This window comes from Kogia breviceps, chromosome 11, assembly GCF_026419965.1.
Source record: "Kogia breviceps isolate mKogBre1 chromosome 11, mKogBre1 haplotype 1, whole genome shotgun sequence".
Classification (NCBI taxonomy): Eukaryota; Metazoa; Chordata; class Mammalia; order Artiodactyla; family Physeteridae; genus Kogia; species Kogia breviceps.
This window is the reverse complement of record NC_081320.1, coordinates 23,059,482-23,076,878: the sequence shown is the minus strand read 5'-3', so window position 1 is coordinate 23,076,878 and position 17,397 is coordinate 23,059,482. Positions and strand designations below refer to the sequence as shown.

The 17,397-nt window shown below is 41.6% G+C and overlaps 1 protein-coding gene across 1 annotated transcript; it reads right to left on the bottom strand.

Annotated features, from left to right (window-relative positions):
* Positions 1 to 1,953: 1,953 nt before the first annotated feature.
* Positions 1,954 to 9,117, bottom strand: LOC131765886 (uncharacterized protein C2orf78-like). Its single transcript, XM_067007316.1, is given in 5 exon segments — positions 1,954 to 2,094; positions 2,096 to 3,817; positions 3,819 to 3,925; positions 5,427 to 6,170; positions 9,018 to 9,117. Coding segments are annotated over 5 exon segments (2,757 nt in total). The 3' UTR covers positions 1,954 to 2,010.
* Between the last annotated feature and the right edge of the window lie 8,280 nt (positions 9,118 to 17,397).

Genomic DNA, 17,397 nt, shown 5'->3' with positions numbered 1-17,397 from the left:
AATGTGTGGCTGGGGAACGTGGGGAAAAGGGTGACTTTTCATTGAATTCCCCTGTGTACCTTTTCTAATGTTCTGTCATGTGAATCTGTTAGCTCTGAAGTTTGCCTGAGTTCAAACCCCAGTTCCCCCAATTGCTAGCTCTTAATCTTGGGCAAACTCTTCACACTCTCCAAGCCTCTTTATCTGTGAAATAAGGTCAGTAACTTAGCCTGGTGCTGCCTGGCACAGAATAACTCTCAACAAATGGAGATTATTAGTGAAAAAAAAACCAAATGCCCATCAGTGGATGAATGGATTTTTAAAATGGGGTGTATATGTGAAATATTATACAGTCATAAAAAGGAATGAAGTACTGACACATGCTCTGATATGGACGAACTTCAAAACATGCTAAGTGAAAGAAGCCAGACACAGTGGTCACACTTGTATTATTTCATGAAATGTCCAGAAAAGGCAAAACCATAGCTACAGAAAGGAAATTAATGGTTGCAGGGACTGAAGGAGGAGGGGATGAAGAGGGCCTGCTGATGGTTACGGGGGCTTCTTTTTGGGATGATGAGAACGTAATGGGTTAGATGACGGTGATGGTTGCATAGGCTTGTGAATGTACGAAATGACACTGAATTTGCAGTTTCAGAAGGTGAATTTTATGGCATGTGAATGACATCTCTAAAAAACAATTTTGAAACTGAAAATTGCCAGTTTTCCCATAGTCACTCTCCACTGTCTCCATCTCTCCCTTCTCCCCACTGCATTCCTTTTGACGCCCACCCCTGCCGCTCTCTCCCATCCTCCTTCCCTCGAGCTGCCCCATGAGGACTCCCAGGGAGCCCCTGAACGGTGGGCACCTGCGTCCTGTGGCTGTTGGAGCGGCTGCCCAGTGTGCGTGCCCCTGCCGCTCTCACCCGTGACAGTGTTTGCTTCCGTCGGATTTTTTTTTTGCGTTTCAATTGATGGTGACGTTTACAAAAGGCGGCTCGTGCCCTGGTCAATGGAGGAAGCCCCTCAAGTTAATATTTAGGCCCCTCCAGAAGTTTAATCTTGTCCACCAGTAACCTCAGGATGCTGTGCTCTGAAAGCCTGCGGGCACTTGAAAACACTGAGGACTTCGGAGGCATTTGGGCCTCAAAATGAGGCCTTATACCTCCACATGCCATGTGACCTCAGCCCTTTGCTGCACCTCTCTAAGTGAAGTGGCACAGGAATACTGACCTTGCCTGTTGTTGCCAGGATTAACTGAGTAGTGCATTGGCTGCCCTGGTGCTTAGGTGTTGAGTACATGGTGATTTACATACCAGGCCCTATTGGTGGGCCTCCTGATGCAGCAGTTCCCTTGGCTCTGCCCCTGTCGTCAGCTGCCCCTAGGATAACTCTGAGCCCTAGCCACTTCTCTGGCAGATTTCCCTATTCCCCCACTATAATCACACCTGCAAAAGGCAACTCAAACCTTTCAGAGATGTGTCCTGAACCTCTTGTTTTCTTAAATACCTATCTGGTGGTTGTGAGACTTAAGGCCAACCTCCCCAAGAGACTTTTTCTATTTCTCCTAGTAAACCTAGACCCATCTGCTGTCATCTTCAACTACGCAAATTTTGTTCTTTCAACCCTGACCTCTGACCCTGCTTTTTACTTCTGCCATTTCATCGTCACTCCTGCTTCCTTTCATAAATCCATAAATCTCTTTTGGCCTACCTAGCCCTGGGCCAAGTTCCTTCCTCTTTCCTCAGTTTTTACCCCTTTCCTTCCTTCTCCCATCCAACTTTCAGTCTTTCCTTTCTCATGCAGACTTTGATTCCAACCCCATCAAAAAAAAAATCAAAACAAAACAAAAAACCATGCCACAGTTAACAGCATCTCAAAATTCAAAAGGTTTATTACTCATCTATTACATTTATTTATTGTTTTATTGTTTTAAAATATATCAAAATAAATAGAGAAATTTATACCTATCTTATCTACATATGGAAAAACAGCTGGTACCCAAGGTGGCACCGACAGTCCTAGCAGCTCTTACTTTACATATCCGTAGTAGTCAGCAATTTCCATTTCTTTTTCCCTCTAAATGAAAAATTGCAGTTTCTCCAAAGAGGTGTTATTTGGCAGCATTCTAACGTTCTTGTTGAGCCCGCCTCCTCATGGCCTTCCGCTCTGGCCTCTGCTCTTGTTCGATGGGCTTTGACATTACTGGCTCAGGAACATTCGGTTGCCTCCATGGAATTCGTTGCTTGTTGAAGGCTTGGAGTAGAAATGCGGTTTGGAGCTTGGGTGGGGACTGGCGCTTAGTCACAGCAGGGGGAACAGGCTCCCGCTGGAGAGAAGCGCAAGATGAAGTTTTGTACGGTGCAGGCCTAGGAGCAGCAGACTGAGGGACACTAGGCTGGGTATGGTTGGTCCAACCCGGTTGGGTTGGGTTGGTCGCAGTTGGCTGAGCTGGTTTGGCGGGACCTGGCAAAGACGGAGGAGCTGACTGGGGCGAACTGACTGCAGCAGGTTGAGCCGAGTTAGTAGAAGCAGGCTGGGCACGGTCAGCCCCAGCAGACCTGTGTGAGGCCAGAGACTGTGGCCTCCGAGGAGCAGGTCGAGCTTGAGGCTTGTCCCAGGCAGAAAAAGGCAGAGGTATCAAGTTGACCTTCCCAGGAGAAGGCAGCTCATACCGGGATGGAGATGGACACTCTTTTTCAGCACTGCTGTCTGGTTTCTGCGCTTCGCCTTGAATTTTCTCAGGACTCTTGCCCTAACGTGGGGTATGCCGCCATGGTTGGATCGCTTGGGGTGGCTGGGAGTCTTTAGGGTTGATTGAATTTCCCAAAGTCTGACAGGAAGAGAGCCCAGTTTTCTTATCATTCTTCTTCCCCAGTGCATGAAAAACCTTCACAGACTCCAGCATGTGCATGCCTAGGGAGGTTTGAGGCTTTTTAAAGCTCTCTTGGATAAGCTCAGTTTGGTGTTTCTTTCGCTTCATCTTGGGAATTGTTGGCTTCTCTTGTGCCTTGACTTTGTTCCCTGACTGCTTATTCTCTTCATTCTTCTTTCTTCCTCTGGTCCTTGTGGTCTTTTCCTGACCACGGCTCTTAGTTTTGCTGATCTTTCTGGATGCAGCTTTCTGAGGTTTGCCTTTAGAATGCTTGGGTGAGTTCACAGGAGCCCTGTCACTGACTGCAGCATTGCATAGAAACACTTCTCCCCCTAACAGGCACTCTGGATTCTTGGGCTGGATTTTGGCCTTGGGAGCACCACTGATAGGCTCAGAGGCTTTATGTTTGTTCTTCCTGGGTTGATCAGAGGGAACCTTTATGACATTTGGCTTTTCCTGCACCTGATTCACGTTAATGTCTCTGGTGTCTTTGTCTTTGATCACATTGGGACCTTTGGATTGATCAAGATCTTTCAAAGAATTAAAGAGCTGGGGAAGGTGAATTTCCTCCGCCAGTGCAGTAATGTCTGCAAAACCACTGCTAGATTCAATCTCATTTTCAAGTGTCCCTAGGTTCTCAAGACTTAAGCTGTTCTTTCCCAGATCAGCATTTTCAGAACCAGGCTGCTCCTCTTGGCTGAGGGGATCAGTGCAGGCCAGGAGCTGGTGAATATCAGGGATTTCTAAAGGGAATAGTGGAGACTCTTGGTTTTCTCTTGGGATCTGGTAGGCATCCAGAGGCTTTGAAAGCTTGGTTTTAAGATCCTCCAAGTTGTTACTGTCTATTTGTCCCTGGCTTGGAGCTGGAGGCAGGGCCAGGAGACTACTGGCACTCTGGACTGGAGCTGTCCCTGAAATGTCCCCAAGTTCAGGTGGTGGGTTACTCTCAAGTATCTGAATATTTTCTGCTACTGCAGGACTTGGGGAGTTCTTGAGTTTGTGTCACACAAAATGTCTGGCTTGGAGGCTGCAAACCCAGGGAATTTTTAATCACCAGGAAAGTCTCCATCCCTACAAAGGAATGAAGGTAGAAGTCAGTCCTTGGTAAGTGAGATGCTCCCCCTAAACACCAACACAGCAATCAAGGTACATGATTGCTGTGTTGGTGTTTAGGGACAAGATGGGCAAGGCATTTCTACTAACTCTTCTTAAGGATCATGGACAGTGCCCTATGCTATGAGATAAGTGGTGACTGTTGTAATTCTTATTGGTGATCATTTCATGTCACTGATTCTTGGCTTTCTTTGTATTTCATAGGATTGTTATAAGTCCAATAAAAAATGAGTCTTATTTTTAAAAAATGAAATGTTTTACAAAGCCCAGCATTCTCATATAGAGTCCTTTCAATTCTCCCCACTTTCCTGAGAGGCTAAGAACACTTCACACCATGAACTAGGAGAGGGAGTAGAGCCCTTCCTGATGAAATATATAAACAAAGACAGAGTCTTAGCCCGTTTGCTCTGGACAGGATCTCGGACCACAAGGTCTTAAATCCTGGTATAAATTAAGAAAGTGAGGACAGTTAAACTGGCACTATCATAACAAGAGTTATGAAACACCTTTCAAAGAGACTCTAGCAGTAGATCAGAGAAGGGAGTGATACAGTGTGGTAGTACAGGGGGAATGATCGGCTACAGCAGTGAAAAATGTGGTACCTATTGGGATGCTCTCGGGGTTCTTGTACATGTAGCATAGATGAGCTTTACAGTGTCCCTCCCACCTTCCCACCTGCATTAGATGTTCTTTTTTAAAAAATTTATATTTTTTTAAGTTTTTGAACTTATTTATTTTATGTATTTACTATTTTGGCTGCACTGGGTCTTATTGCTGTGCACAGGCTTTCTCTAGTTGTGGCTAGCGGGGGCTACTCTTGGTGGCGGTGTGCGGGCTTCTCATTGTGGTGGCTTCTCTTGTTGCAGAGCATGGGCTCTAGGCGCGTGGGCTTCAGTAGTTATGGCTCACAGGCTCTAGAATGCAAGCTCAGTAGTTGTGGCACATGGGCTTAGTTGCTCCATGGCATGTGGGATCTTCCCAGACCAGGGCTCGAACTCGTGTCCCCTGCATTGGCAGGTGGATTCTTAACCACTGTGCCACCAGGGAAGCCCTAGGTGTTCTTATATAGAGTCTAAAAACAGAGAGCACCGAGCGAAGGGAGTGGTTATTAAAGGCTCAGGATCTAAATTCTACCTGTCTATACACCACTTCCCAGCTGTATATTTGACCCCATTTTTTTTTTTTTTTTTTTTTTTTTTTTTTTTTTTTTTGGTACGCGGGCCTCTCACTGCTGTGGCCTCTCCCATTGCGGAGCACAGGCTCCAGACGCACAGGCTCAGCGGCCATGGCTCACGGGCCCAGCCGCTCCGCAGCATGTGGGATCCTCCCGGACCTGGGCACAAACCTGTGTCCCCTGCATTGGCAGGCGGACTCTCAAACACTGCGCCACCGGGGAAGCCCTTGACCCCATTTTTGAATGCTCACCTCATTATTCAACTTTCTTGCTGTTTGTACTCACCTTGAAAACTTGTTTCTATGATGGGTTGAGCAGACACAGGGTAGTGGATTCCAGAGGTGGAAGCTGGTGGTAGGATATTTGTGGGCTGAATCTCCTTTAGTACCATTACCATTTCTGGTTGCACAGAGGCCCTACTTCCTGTGTATGACACAGAGCCATAGGATTGCAGGCAGATGCCAAGTTCTCCATACAGTAAAGACCCCAATGTGCCTTGGTTATAGTAATATACCTGGCTTCCTTCCTGGTAGGGAAGTGACAGGCTATGTCCCTGATTTGGAATCTGAGATGGTGTTCCCTGAGCAAGGCTGGCCGAAAGTGATGGATATAGAGGGACCATGTTATTGGTGTCTGCAGTCTTATCATACTGGGCTGCCATAAACATGGAGGAAGCAGCTGTGTGCTGGTCAGTGACTGCCAGAGTAAAGCCTCCGAGTGAAGAATTCTTTTCAGTGCTTCCTGTGATGTCCCACTCAAAAACACCTGGATAGGAAGCAGCTGAAGTGGAGATCTGGCTCTGGTCAGTAACTCCAGATAACATAGTTGTGCTAGAATGTTGGTAAAGGTAGGCACTACCCATGAGTGTCTGAAAAGAGGTACCAGTAGCTGATGCCGAACTGACGGCAGGAGCAGAGACTCTGGAGAAGTTGCAGACACTTCCTTTTAGGGAAGTTGCATTGCTCACCACAGGAAGAGAATGCTGCAGAGAATTTCAAGTTCCAAGTACAGATAGATTTTGGAAATTTTCTCTAAGAACAAGAGGGTAATGAAAAACTCAGGAAGATTGATAAATTCTCACTATGTTTGAGGAGCAGCATTATCTTAAGGTTCTTGCTATCAGGACACCTCTAATGTCAATACTTACTGAGAAACCAAAAATCAGACAGTTATGATGGTTGTAAGGACTGAGCAGTTTTACACTCTTCTGTATTAACTGCCTGTTTTGGGCGCAGGTAGGCAGAAGACCCAAGTGGTATGGTTCAGACATTGTTCTCTAGGCTGGAAGCAACCTTCTCCCTGCCCTATCTTTCCCTTCGGCCTGCACTAGTATTGACTTCTATGCTATTTCCTAGACTGGAAGCATTTTAGAACTAGGAGGTCCTTAGAGAACTTCTATTTTCACAGTCTCATTTCATGAGTAAGGAAACAGGCTCAGAGAGGTCGGGTTGGCTTGTTCAAGTTCTCTCATTATGTTAGTGTCCTTACCAGTTTTCAGAACCTAAGTATCCTGACTTCCTTGCCAAGACTGTACTCTGAACATGATACTGCCAGAAAGCAGGAAAAATAGAACTTATAGGCATTTTTTTTGTCTGTTAGAAAACAATACGGCTATTACCATTGTAATCTTCAGTGTCTCACTTTCCTTGTGCAGTTCCCATGCTATTACCTAGAGTTCACATATAGCTCAGTCCAACTGGTAAATTTAAAGAGTCATTTTTACCCTCTTCAAGCCTGGTTTCTCATCCTACCTCAAAATGGTTACCTGAAAGTGAATTTCTTAAGTGCTTTTGGAAAGAAAACAGTTATCTGATCACTTCAGATAACTCATCTATAAAGTGTTTATAACACCACCACCAATAATAACAGCAGTAATAATACATGAATAGACTGATATATTGTGTATGATTTATATGGACGAAGATACAATAAGTTCTAGAAAGACAAAAATCATGAAAAACATATTACATAAAAGAAATACATAGATATTAATGAAAACTGGGGTATGTGGCAAGTATCAAAGCATAATGAATTTACTAACAGATAACATTCTGTACCATACATGCAATGTTATGAAAGTGAATTTTGCCCACTCTATTTTAGTGAATACCATTAACCAAAAAACACGATGGAAGATGATTTTCAATGAATTCCTAGCCAATACATACAGACAGAGAAGATATATCAGTAAAAATGCATAACAAGCAACAAAATGCAATAAATTGGCATGTATAGGTAACCACAATACATATAGACAGATATTTCAATGAAAACTGGTACAAAGCAGACAGCAAAATAATAAGTGTAAAAGAATTTCATTATTTTGCTCATTCATATATTTACCCAGCAAGTAACAGGTATTCAGCCTAGTAGAAATATATATTTCAAAAAATATAACTTTATAATAAGCAGAAAAGAAGCTTAAAACGTATCAGGAAGGTTTTTGTATTTATCCTAGAACTTAGATTATAATCATCTTCAACATCCAAGAAGATGACATCCCAAAACTTAAAAAAAACCATCATATGTAGAATCCAATTAAAAAGGATTTTCAAATGTAAGAAAATCAGAGGACTCCACAATATTCTTTTAGATAAATGTGGAATTTTTTTTTTTTTTTTTTGGCACGCCACGTGGCCCTGGCAGTGAAAGCACCAAGTCCTAACCACTGGACCGCCACGGAATTCCCTAAATGTGGAATTAGAGATGTGGGGCTTGACTTTTTCTTTTTCTTCTTAGGTAGCTAAGATCTAAAAACGAACGATGGCTGTTGATCAATGTGCTCTCTGTGTTAGGAAGGAAATAACTGTAAAGATGAAAAGCAACCTTGCCTTAGAACCTACATAGCACACAAAGGAAATAGTCCTTCTGATTCAATTTAGAAGATATCATTTAAAATTTTTAATTGGTAAAATGTCTACATAGTTTAAAAATTAGAAAAAATAAAACATTGAAAAGCAGTCCCCTAGATAACCACTTTGGTTTCTTGTTTATAGGAAGCATCATTTCTAAAACATATTTCTAAAATGTTTATATTCAAAACTGTCAAGTGCCAACTGTATTCAGAGAGGCAATGAAAGAAAAAAAAAAAAAACTGAATATGACTTTTCTGATAAGCTGCCTTTCCTGGTGATACCCTGTTCTTGCCTTACTTTCCTTCTTAGTCTGTTAATACAAGGATTTGCTAAAATCAACTTTGTTTTGCCCTGCTCTGAGCAGATTTCACTCTGCTATTTCTGCTTTAATTTAAAATCTTTGGTTCCCATCAACATTCCATTCCAAACTACGTTTTTCTTGAGAGCTCATCTATGCTTTCCCTCTTCATTCTTATGTTTTTTCCTATCTCTTGGTTCCTGTTGGTCTGTGCTGATGAAAGCAATCCTAAACTTCCTTACGTTTGACTCTGTGCCTCCCTATAGCCCAGTACTCTCCATCCTCTCTCCCTATTTTCTCTTTTCAACTGGTCAAAATATTAGTGGAGGGAGACCATTAGAGATGAAACATCTTGGTATATATTGGTAGTTTTCTATGTCACCTGGCTTTTCTATGTTTCTGTTGAAACACTCTTGAGAAGTCTCTGATTTCATTCTCTACATGAGTACCCTTTAAGGCTCAATATTAGAAAAGAAAGGGATCAGAGTGATCAACCAATGTAGTGTCCTAACATAACAGATAAGGAAAAAATCAGGCTTTGTGAGACAGTCAATGATTTGTCCAAAGTCACACAGATAGTAAATGTCAAAGTCAAAACTGAAATTGGTCTCCAGACTTCCAGTTCAATACTTTCCCTCATTATTCCATTCTATTTTGAATCTACTACTAAATTTAGGGGCAAAATAAATCTAACAAAAATCTTTAAAAAGTTTCTTCTCTTACCTGACATGGTCAGAGAAGAAAAGGAAACATCAACTGCAGATACAAGGGATGAGGAGACAACACTAGAGGATGTCTGAGTGGCTGCAGCTGAACGGCGCATGTGTCCAGTACAAAGGTCACTGGTTACCGGTCACTGGTCACTGGTCACTTGTGATGATCCAAATTTATTTACAAACAACTCCACAGAAACCCCAAGACTCTACTAAGTGGTAGTAGGTTTGTTAGGAGAATGATGTCACAAAGCAGGCAGTTTAAAGGTATGAGATAGCCAATAGGGAGGTCCGATCCCCAACAGGAAGGCAGGGTTGGGTGAAGAGAGTGTAGGATAGCTAAAACAACACCTAAATTTCTGAGCTCTGGGGAGGAAATCCTAGAAGACAGATTTACCTTACCCAGGCTCTTACATTAGGGAAATCATTGCAACATTTCTTACAGACGTTCATTAATATAATTAACTAACAGTTACTTATATTCTACAGAGTATTATATTTTATGTGTCATATACTTAGAGCTGTATATATCTTATTTAATTAATATCTTTGGAAGGAAAAAGCCATCTAGTTTGAACTATTACAGTTGTTCTGAAACCATATCTGTCTAATTAGTGAACTTATAGCAGCTTTTAAGGAGAAAAAGTAGGGATTAAGAAGCTGTCTTTGTAACTTGGTTAAAGAGTAGGGTGAAGTTTGTTGAGTGTACCTTGTGGAGAATGTTGTGGTCCAAGGCTCTTCTCTTTTAGTTTCGTCTCCTTAACTCCTACCTTCCTTGGGCTGGGCTAGGCTGGGCCAGGACTTACATTTCTCTTCTGCTTTCTTTCTTTTTTTTTTTTTTTTTTCATTATGGGCATTGTTTCTAGGACGAGCCGTGATCTTGCATTCTTACCCTCATGGATATTACTTCCTGTCAACTTCCAGCAGCAGGAGTCTTCTTTTCAGTGCTTGATACTTCACGAAATAGACTCTGCCCGTTGGAAGCAAATACCAGAGAGCTAGGAGACAGAGCTGATTGCAAACCTTTCCTCTTCCAGCCTTTGGTTGCAATTATTTTGCCCATAATTTGCTACCTCTAGTTCCCTGGGCCACACAGGTATTCTGCCATCCAGCTCTTTTATACGTGACAAACATTCTGAATTCTGTCCCGTTTTCTTTGCACAGAAGTATATAAAGTGTGGCAGTTACTGTAATCTCCTCCCCCCCTGCAAACAGCCACTCTAGAATCCTGGACCTCTAGGATTCTCCATCTTGCATGCTTGGTTGCAAGGCCAAGCTAAGTGAAGAGGAGAATTATTAGAGAAAGAAGAGGACATTCGTGGAGAATTGGGAGCAGGTAAGGTGAAAGAGCACAGGAGAAAAGAGATTCGTGTAGATTTTTTGGTTTCTGTGGGAAACAAGTAGACACACTTTGGGCTCATTTTGTATTACCAGAACAGACAGTTATAGATATAAGTATCTCGAAAGTGCAGCAACTGCCATGAATTTTGTACACTAAAGAGAACAGTCTTACATATATTTTTCATTTTGTTTTATGTCATATTACCTTATTTATAGCATTCACTGGTATGTTTGTAGAATACAGATGTTTTTAAATGCTCTGGTTTTGTCTACATGGTTATTTCCTTGTCATATTTTTAAAGACTCCAACATTGTAAGACATATTGCATGTTTTTCTCTTGACGATTGTTTATCTTGAAGCACCATGAACTAAATTGACCTATTGGATTTTCTGGAGAAACTTTAAAAAAGATCTGTGAAAAAGGCATTGTGGTGAGTTGCATTATGCACCCAAGCGTAAGGAGCAGATATCTGCGATCAGCCCAACTTGGCCTGGATTGCCTCTGTTTTAGTTCCCCTGGTTAGTGCTTTTCTCCCTAACCACTCTTGTGACTGTGATAATGTGGGTAAGGACTGAGTTGCTAATCATTTATATGTGAGGTAAGCTGGTTTGAGGGAAGAAATCTATGTATCTAGTCATTTTCCTTGGTGGTAAGCTTTCAGGGGTGCCAAAATTGATATTTCTAGGGATTTTTCTAGTACCAGGAAGATATCCCATAGATGGGACCTCCAAAGACACACATTTAATTTTTAGGCCTGTTTTTCCTATTATGAGATATGAGTTTTTTTCACTGATGGGGATGATGCTTATCTGAGAAGAAATTGTGAAAGGTGTTGTAGTATAGAGATGTGGCTTAAGTGTTAAAGTTTTTTTCAGGGTTTTTCCCCTAAGCTTCCTACTTCAGATGGCCTACTTAACATGATACTAGTATGTGATGTGAGGCTAACAACTTACTAAATATCTGCAAGGCAGATCAGTGTCTCTTTTCTCTATATTTCCATGGAAATCAAGGGACCCATAGCTACTGCAGGTTAGGGTGGGTGGTGTGAGATTGGGGGAAGTGTGGTAAGACAAATTTTGGTATCAGTAAAATGTTTGCATATTAAAATATTCAGTTCCAACATTCAATTCTCTTTAGGGAAACTCTTAGTTAGGCTTTTCCTGGTTACGAGCCTATGTAACTTATTTTCTCTCCCTAGTTCCAGCCATTTAACTTTAGCTTGCAGGCTCAGCATCATCTTAACCTCTAAAAGAATCTTACATGTAGGAGGAAGAAACTAAAGAGTTCTATTTCAACACTTAGGAACATCAAGGCCTACCCTGACCTAAACCTTTATTCTTATAGATAGCTTATTGTCTTCTCCCGTATACCCACTTCCTGCATTTTGAACCCATCAGGTTAACTGAGACATGTCTTGGTGTAGCATACCCAGTTTATCTACCCCTGAGACTCTCCTTAGTTCTTCCCATTGTCACATTTTGATTTAATTAAATACTGGAATCCCTCAAACCCTTGCATGGTTCCTGAGGCCCTATCAGATACTGGTAGATTTTGTTAGTGTCAAATACTTAGCTGATTCTTAAATATCCCTTGCTCCTATATTTTCCATCCCAGCATACTACATACCCATTAAGGCATTGTTTAATCTCATGTTGGACCCACTGCCATCCAGAGGCCTACTCTTTGCTAGTTCCCATACTTTCTGGAAACCCTGTTATGGCCAGGTCTGGATTTTTTTGTGTTCCCACCCAAAGCCTGTATCTTTTAGCAAGCTGGAACTATAAGACCAACATAAATTTTCTAGTGTCTGATAGATGTATGTGACAATTTGTACATTGTCATGTCTATAGATATTTGTATCATTTGTACTTTTTGGCCATTACATGCCTATTGGATATTTTTCATAAATTGCAAAAGAATATTTTATGACTTAGCACCAAATTGAATGTGCCTAATTGTAAGTTTGTAAACTATGTTGTGCTGACTTGTATCTTTTCTTTATCCAAATAGTAATTTACTACTATTGTCCCATATGTAATTATGTGGAAGTTTTCAGAATTGTAAATAAATGTTTGTAAATTGAAACCTGGTTAGACTATGACTGTCCCAGATATGTTAAAGCTAGTGATCTTTTTACTCATTCATTCATTCAATAATTTTGACCTTCCTGATTCAGTTTACCCAGCTCCAATGGTTGTCAAGATTACTAACAGTGTATGTAAGGTACTTTCAGAAATTAGAAACTGAGACAGGAGAAAACGGCAGAAGAGTAGGATGCAGAGATCACCTTCCTCCCCACAGATGCTGCTCCTATAGAACACCCACCGAACGCTGGCAGAAGACCTCAGACCTCCCAAAAGGCAAGAAACTGCCCACGTACCTGGGTAGAGTGGAAGAAAAAAAAAAACAGAGACAAAAGAATAGGGACAGGACCTGCACCAGTGGGAGGGAGCTGTGAAGGAGGAAAGGTGTCCACATACTAGAAGCCCCTTTGTGGGAGGAGACTACGGGTGGTGGAGGGGAGAAGCTTCAGAGCAGCAGAGGAGAGCAAAGCAACAGGGGTGCGGAGGACAAAGCAGAGAGATTCCCGCACAGAGGATCGGTGCTGACCAGCACTCACCAGCCCAAGAGGCTTGTCTGCTCACCTGCCGGGATGGGTGAGGGCTGGGAGCTGAGGCTGGGGCTTTGGAGCTTAGATCCCAGGGAGAGGACTGGGGTTGGCGGCGTGAACACAGCCTGAAGGGGTTAGTGTGCCACGGCTAGCCGGGAGGGAGTCTGGGAATAGTCTGGAGCTGCCAAAGAGACAAGAGACTTTTTTTTGCCTCTTTCTTTCCTGGTGCACCAGGAGAGGGGATTAAGAGTGCTGCTTAAAGGAGCTACAGAGATGGGCACTTGCCACGGCTACCAGCACAGACCCCAGAGACTGGCATGAGATGTAAGGCTGCTGCTGCCGCCACCAAGAAACCTGTGTGCTAGCACAGGTCACTCTCCACACCTCTCCTCCCGGGATCCTCTACAGCCCTCCACTGCCAGGGTCCCGTGATCCAGGGACAACTTCCCCAGGAGGACACACGGTGCACCTCAGGTTGCTGCAATGTCATGCCGGCCTCTGCCACCACAGGCTCACCCTGCATCCATACCCTTCCCTCCCCCTGGCCTGAGTGAGCCAGAGCCCCTGGATCAGCGGCTCCTTTAACCCCATCCTGTCTGAGTGAAGAACAGATGCCCTCAGGTGACCTACATGCAGAGCTGGGGCCAAATCCAAAGCTGAGCCCCGGGAGCTGTGGGAACAAAGAAAAGAAAGGAAAATCTCTCCCAGCAGCCTCAGAAGCAGTGGATTAAAGCTCCACAATCAACTTGATGTACCCTGCATCTGTGGAATACCTGAATAGACAATGAATCATCCCAAATTGAGGAGGTGGACTTTGGGAGCAAGACAGATTATTTTTTCCTGTGTTCCTCTTTTTGTGAGTGTGTATGTGTATGCTTCTGTGTGAGGTTTTGTCTGTAAGCTTTGCTTTCACCATCTGTCCTAGCGTTCTGTCCATCCGTTTTTTGTTTTGTTTTGTTTTTTACTTAAAAAAATTTTTCTTCTTAATAATTATTATTTATTTTAATAACTTTATTTTATCTTCATTTTATTTTATCCTCTTTCTTTGTTTGTTTTTATTTTTACTCTCTTTTATTCAGAGCTGTGTGGAGGACAGTCTCTTGGTGCTCCAGCCAGGCATCAGGGCTGTGCCACTGAGGTGGAAGAGCCAACTTCAGGACACTGGTCCTCAACAGACCTCCCAGCTCCATGTAATATCAAATGGCAAAAATCTCCCAGGGATCTCCATCTCAACACCAACACCCAGCTTCACTCAACGACCAGCAAGCTACAGTGCTGGACACCCTATGCCAAACAACTAGCAAGACAGGGACATAGCCCCATCCATAAGCAGAGAGGCTACCAAAAATCATAATAAGGCCACAGACATTCCAATACACACCCCAAGAAGTGGACCTGCCCACCAGAAACACAAGATCCAGCCTCATCCACTAGAGCACAGGCACTAGTCCCCTCCACCAGGAAACCTACACAATCCACTGAACCAACCTTAGTCACTGGGGACAGACACTAGAAACAATGGGAACTACGAACCTGCAGCCTGCGAAAAGGAGACCCCAAACACAGTAAGATAAGCAAAATGAAAAGACAGAAAAACACACAGGAGATGAAGGAGCAAAGTAAAAACCCACCAGACCTAACAAATGAAGAGGAAATAGGCAGTCTACCTGAAAAAGAACTCAGAATAATGATAGTAGAAATGATCCGAAATCTTAGAACAGAGAAAAATGCAAGAAACATTTACGAAGGACCTAGAAGAACTAAAGAGGAAAGAAGCAATGATGAACAACACAATAAATGAAACTAAAAATACTCTAGAAGGGATCAGTAGCAGAATAACTGAGGCAGAAGAACGGATAAGTGACCTGGAAGATAAAATAGTGGAAATAAAGACTGCAGAGCAGAATAAAGAAAAAAGGATGAAAAGAACTGAAGACAGTCTCAGAGACCTCTGGGACAACATTAAATGCACCAACATTTGAATAATAGGGGTCCCAGAAGAAGAAGAGAAAAAGAATGGGACTGAGAAAATATTTGAAGAGATTATAGTTGAAAACTTCCATAATATGGGAAAGAAAATAGTCAATCAAGTCCTGGAAGCACAGAGAGTCCCATACAGGAAAATCCAAGGAGAAACATGCCAAGACACATATTAATCAAACTATCAAAAATTAAATACAAAAAAAACCACAAGTTACAAGCAACAAGGGAAAAACAACAAATAACACACAAGGGAATCCCCATAAGGTTAACAGCTGATCTTTCAGCAGATACTCTGCAAACCAGAAGGGAGTTGCAGGGCATATTTAAAGTGAAGGAGAAAAACCTACAACCAAGATTACTCTACCGAGCAAGGATCTCATTCAGACTTGATGGAGAAATTAAAACCTTTAAAGACAAGCAAAAGCTGAGAGAGTTCAGCACCACCAAACCAGCTTTACAACAAATGCTAAAGGAACTTCTCTAGGCAAGAAACACGAGAGAAGGAAAAGACCTACAATAACAAACCCAAAACAATTAAGAAAATGGGAATAGGAACATACATACTGATAATTACCTTAAATGTAAATGGATTAAATGCCCCCACCAAAAGACACAGACTGGCTGAATGGATACAAAAACAAGACCCATATATATGCTGTCTACAAGAGACCCACTTCAGACCTAGGGACACATACAGACTGAAAGTGAGGGGATGGAAAAAGATATTCCATGCAAAAGGAAATCAGAAGAAAGGTGGAGTAGCAATTCTCACATCAGACAAAATAGACTTTAAAATAAAGACTATTACAAGAGACAAAGAACACTACATAATGATCAAGGGATCGATCCAAGAAGAAGGTATAACAATTGTAAATATTTATGCACACAACATAGGAGTACCTCAATACATAAGGCAACTACTAACAGCCATAAAAGTGGAAATCGACAGTAATACAATCATAGTAGGGGACTTTAACACCCCACTTTCACCAATGGACAGATCATCCAAAATGAAATAAATAAGGAAACACAAGCCTTAAATGATACATTAAATAAGATGGACTTAATTGATGTTTATAGGACATTCCATCCAAAAACAACAGAATACACATTTTTCTCAAGTGCTCATGGAACATTCTCCAGGATAGATCATATATTGAGTCACAAATCAAGCCTTGGTAAATTTAAGAAAATTGAAATCATATTAAGTATCTTTTCCAACAACAGTGCTATAAAACTAGATATCAATTACAGGAAAAGATCTGTAAAAAATACAAACACATGGAGGCTAGACAATACATTACTTAATAACGAAGTGATTACTGAAGACATCAAAGAGGAAATCAGAAAATACCTAGAAACAAATGACAATGTAGACACAATGACCGAAAACCTATGGGATGCAGCAAAAACAGTTCTAAGAGGGAATTTTATAGCAATAAAATCCTACATTAAGAAACAGGAAACATCTCAAATAAACAACCTAACCTTGCACCTACTGCAATTAGAGAAAGAATGCAAGGATTCTTCAATATATGGAAATCAATCAAAATGATACACCATATTAACAAATTGAAGGAGAAAAACCACATGATCATCTCAACAGATGTGGAGAAAGCTTTTGACAAAATTCAACACCCATTTATGATAAAAACTCTGCAGAAAGTAGCCATAGAGGGAACTTTCCTCAACATAATAAAGGCTATATATGACAAACCCACAGCCAACATCGTCCTCAATGGTGAAAAGCTGAAACCATTTCCACTAAGATCTGGAACAAGACAAAGTTGCCCACTTGCACCACTCTTATTCAACATAGTTTTGGAAGTTTTAATTCCAGCCAGCACAGAAGAAAAGGAAACAAAAAGAATCCAAATCAGAAAAGAAGTAAAGCTGTCACTGTTTGCAGATGACATAATACTATATACAGAGAATCCTAAAGATGCTATCAGAAAACTACTAGAGCTAATAAATGAATTTGGTAAAATAGCAGGATACAAAATTAATGCACAGAAATATCTGGCATTCCTATATACTAATGATGAAAAATTTGAAAGTGAAATTAAGAAAACACTCTCATTTACCATTGCAACAAAAAGAATAAAATATCTAGGAATAAACCTATCTAAAGAGAGAAAAAACTTGTATGCAGAAAATTTTAAGACACTGATGAAAGAAATTAAAGATGATACAAATAGATGGAGAAATTTACCATGTTCTTGGATTGGAAGAATCAACATTGTGAAAATGACTCTACTACTTAAAGCAATCTACAGATTCAATGCAATGCCTATCCAACTACCACTGGTATTTTTCACAGAAGTAGAACAAAAAGTTTTAAAATTTGTATGGAAACACAAAAGACCCCGAATAGCCAAAGAAATCTTGAGAACGAAAAATGGAGCTGGAGGAATCAGGCTCCCTGACTTCAGACTCTACTACAAAGCTACAGT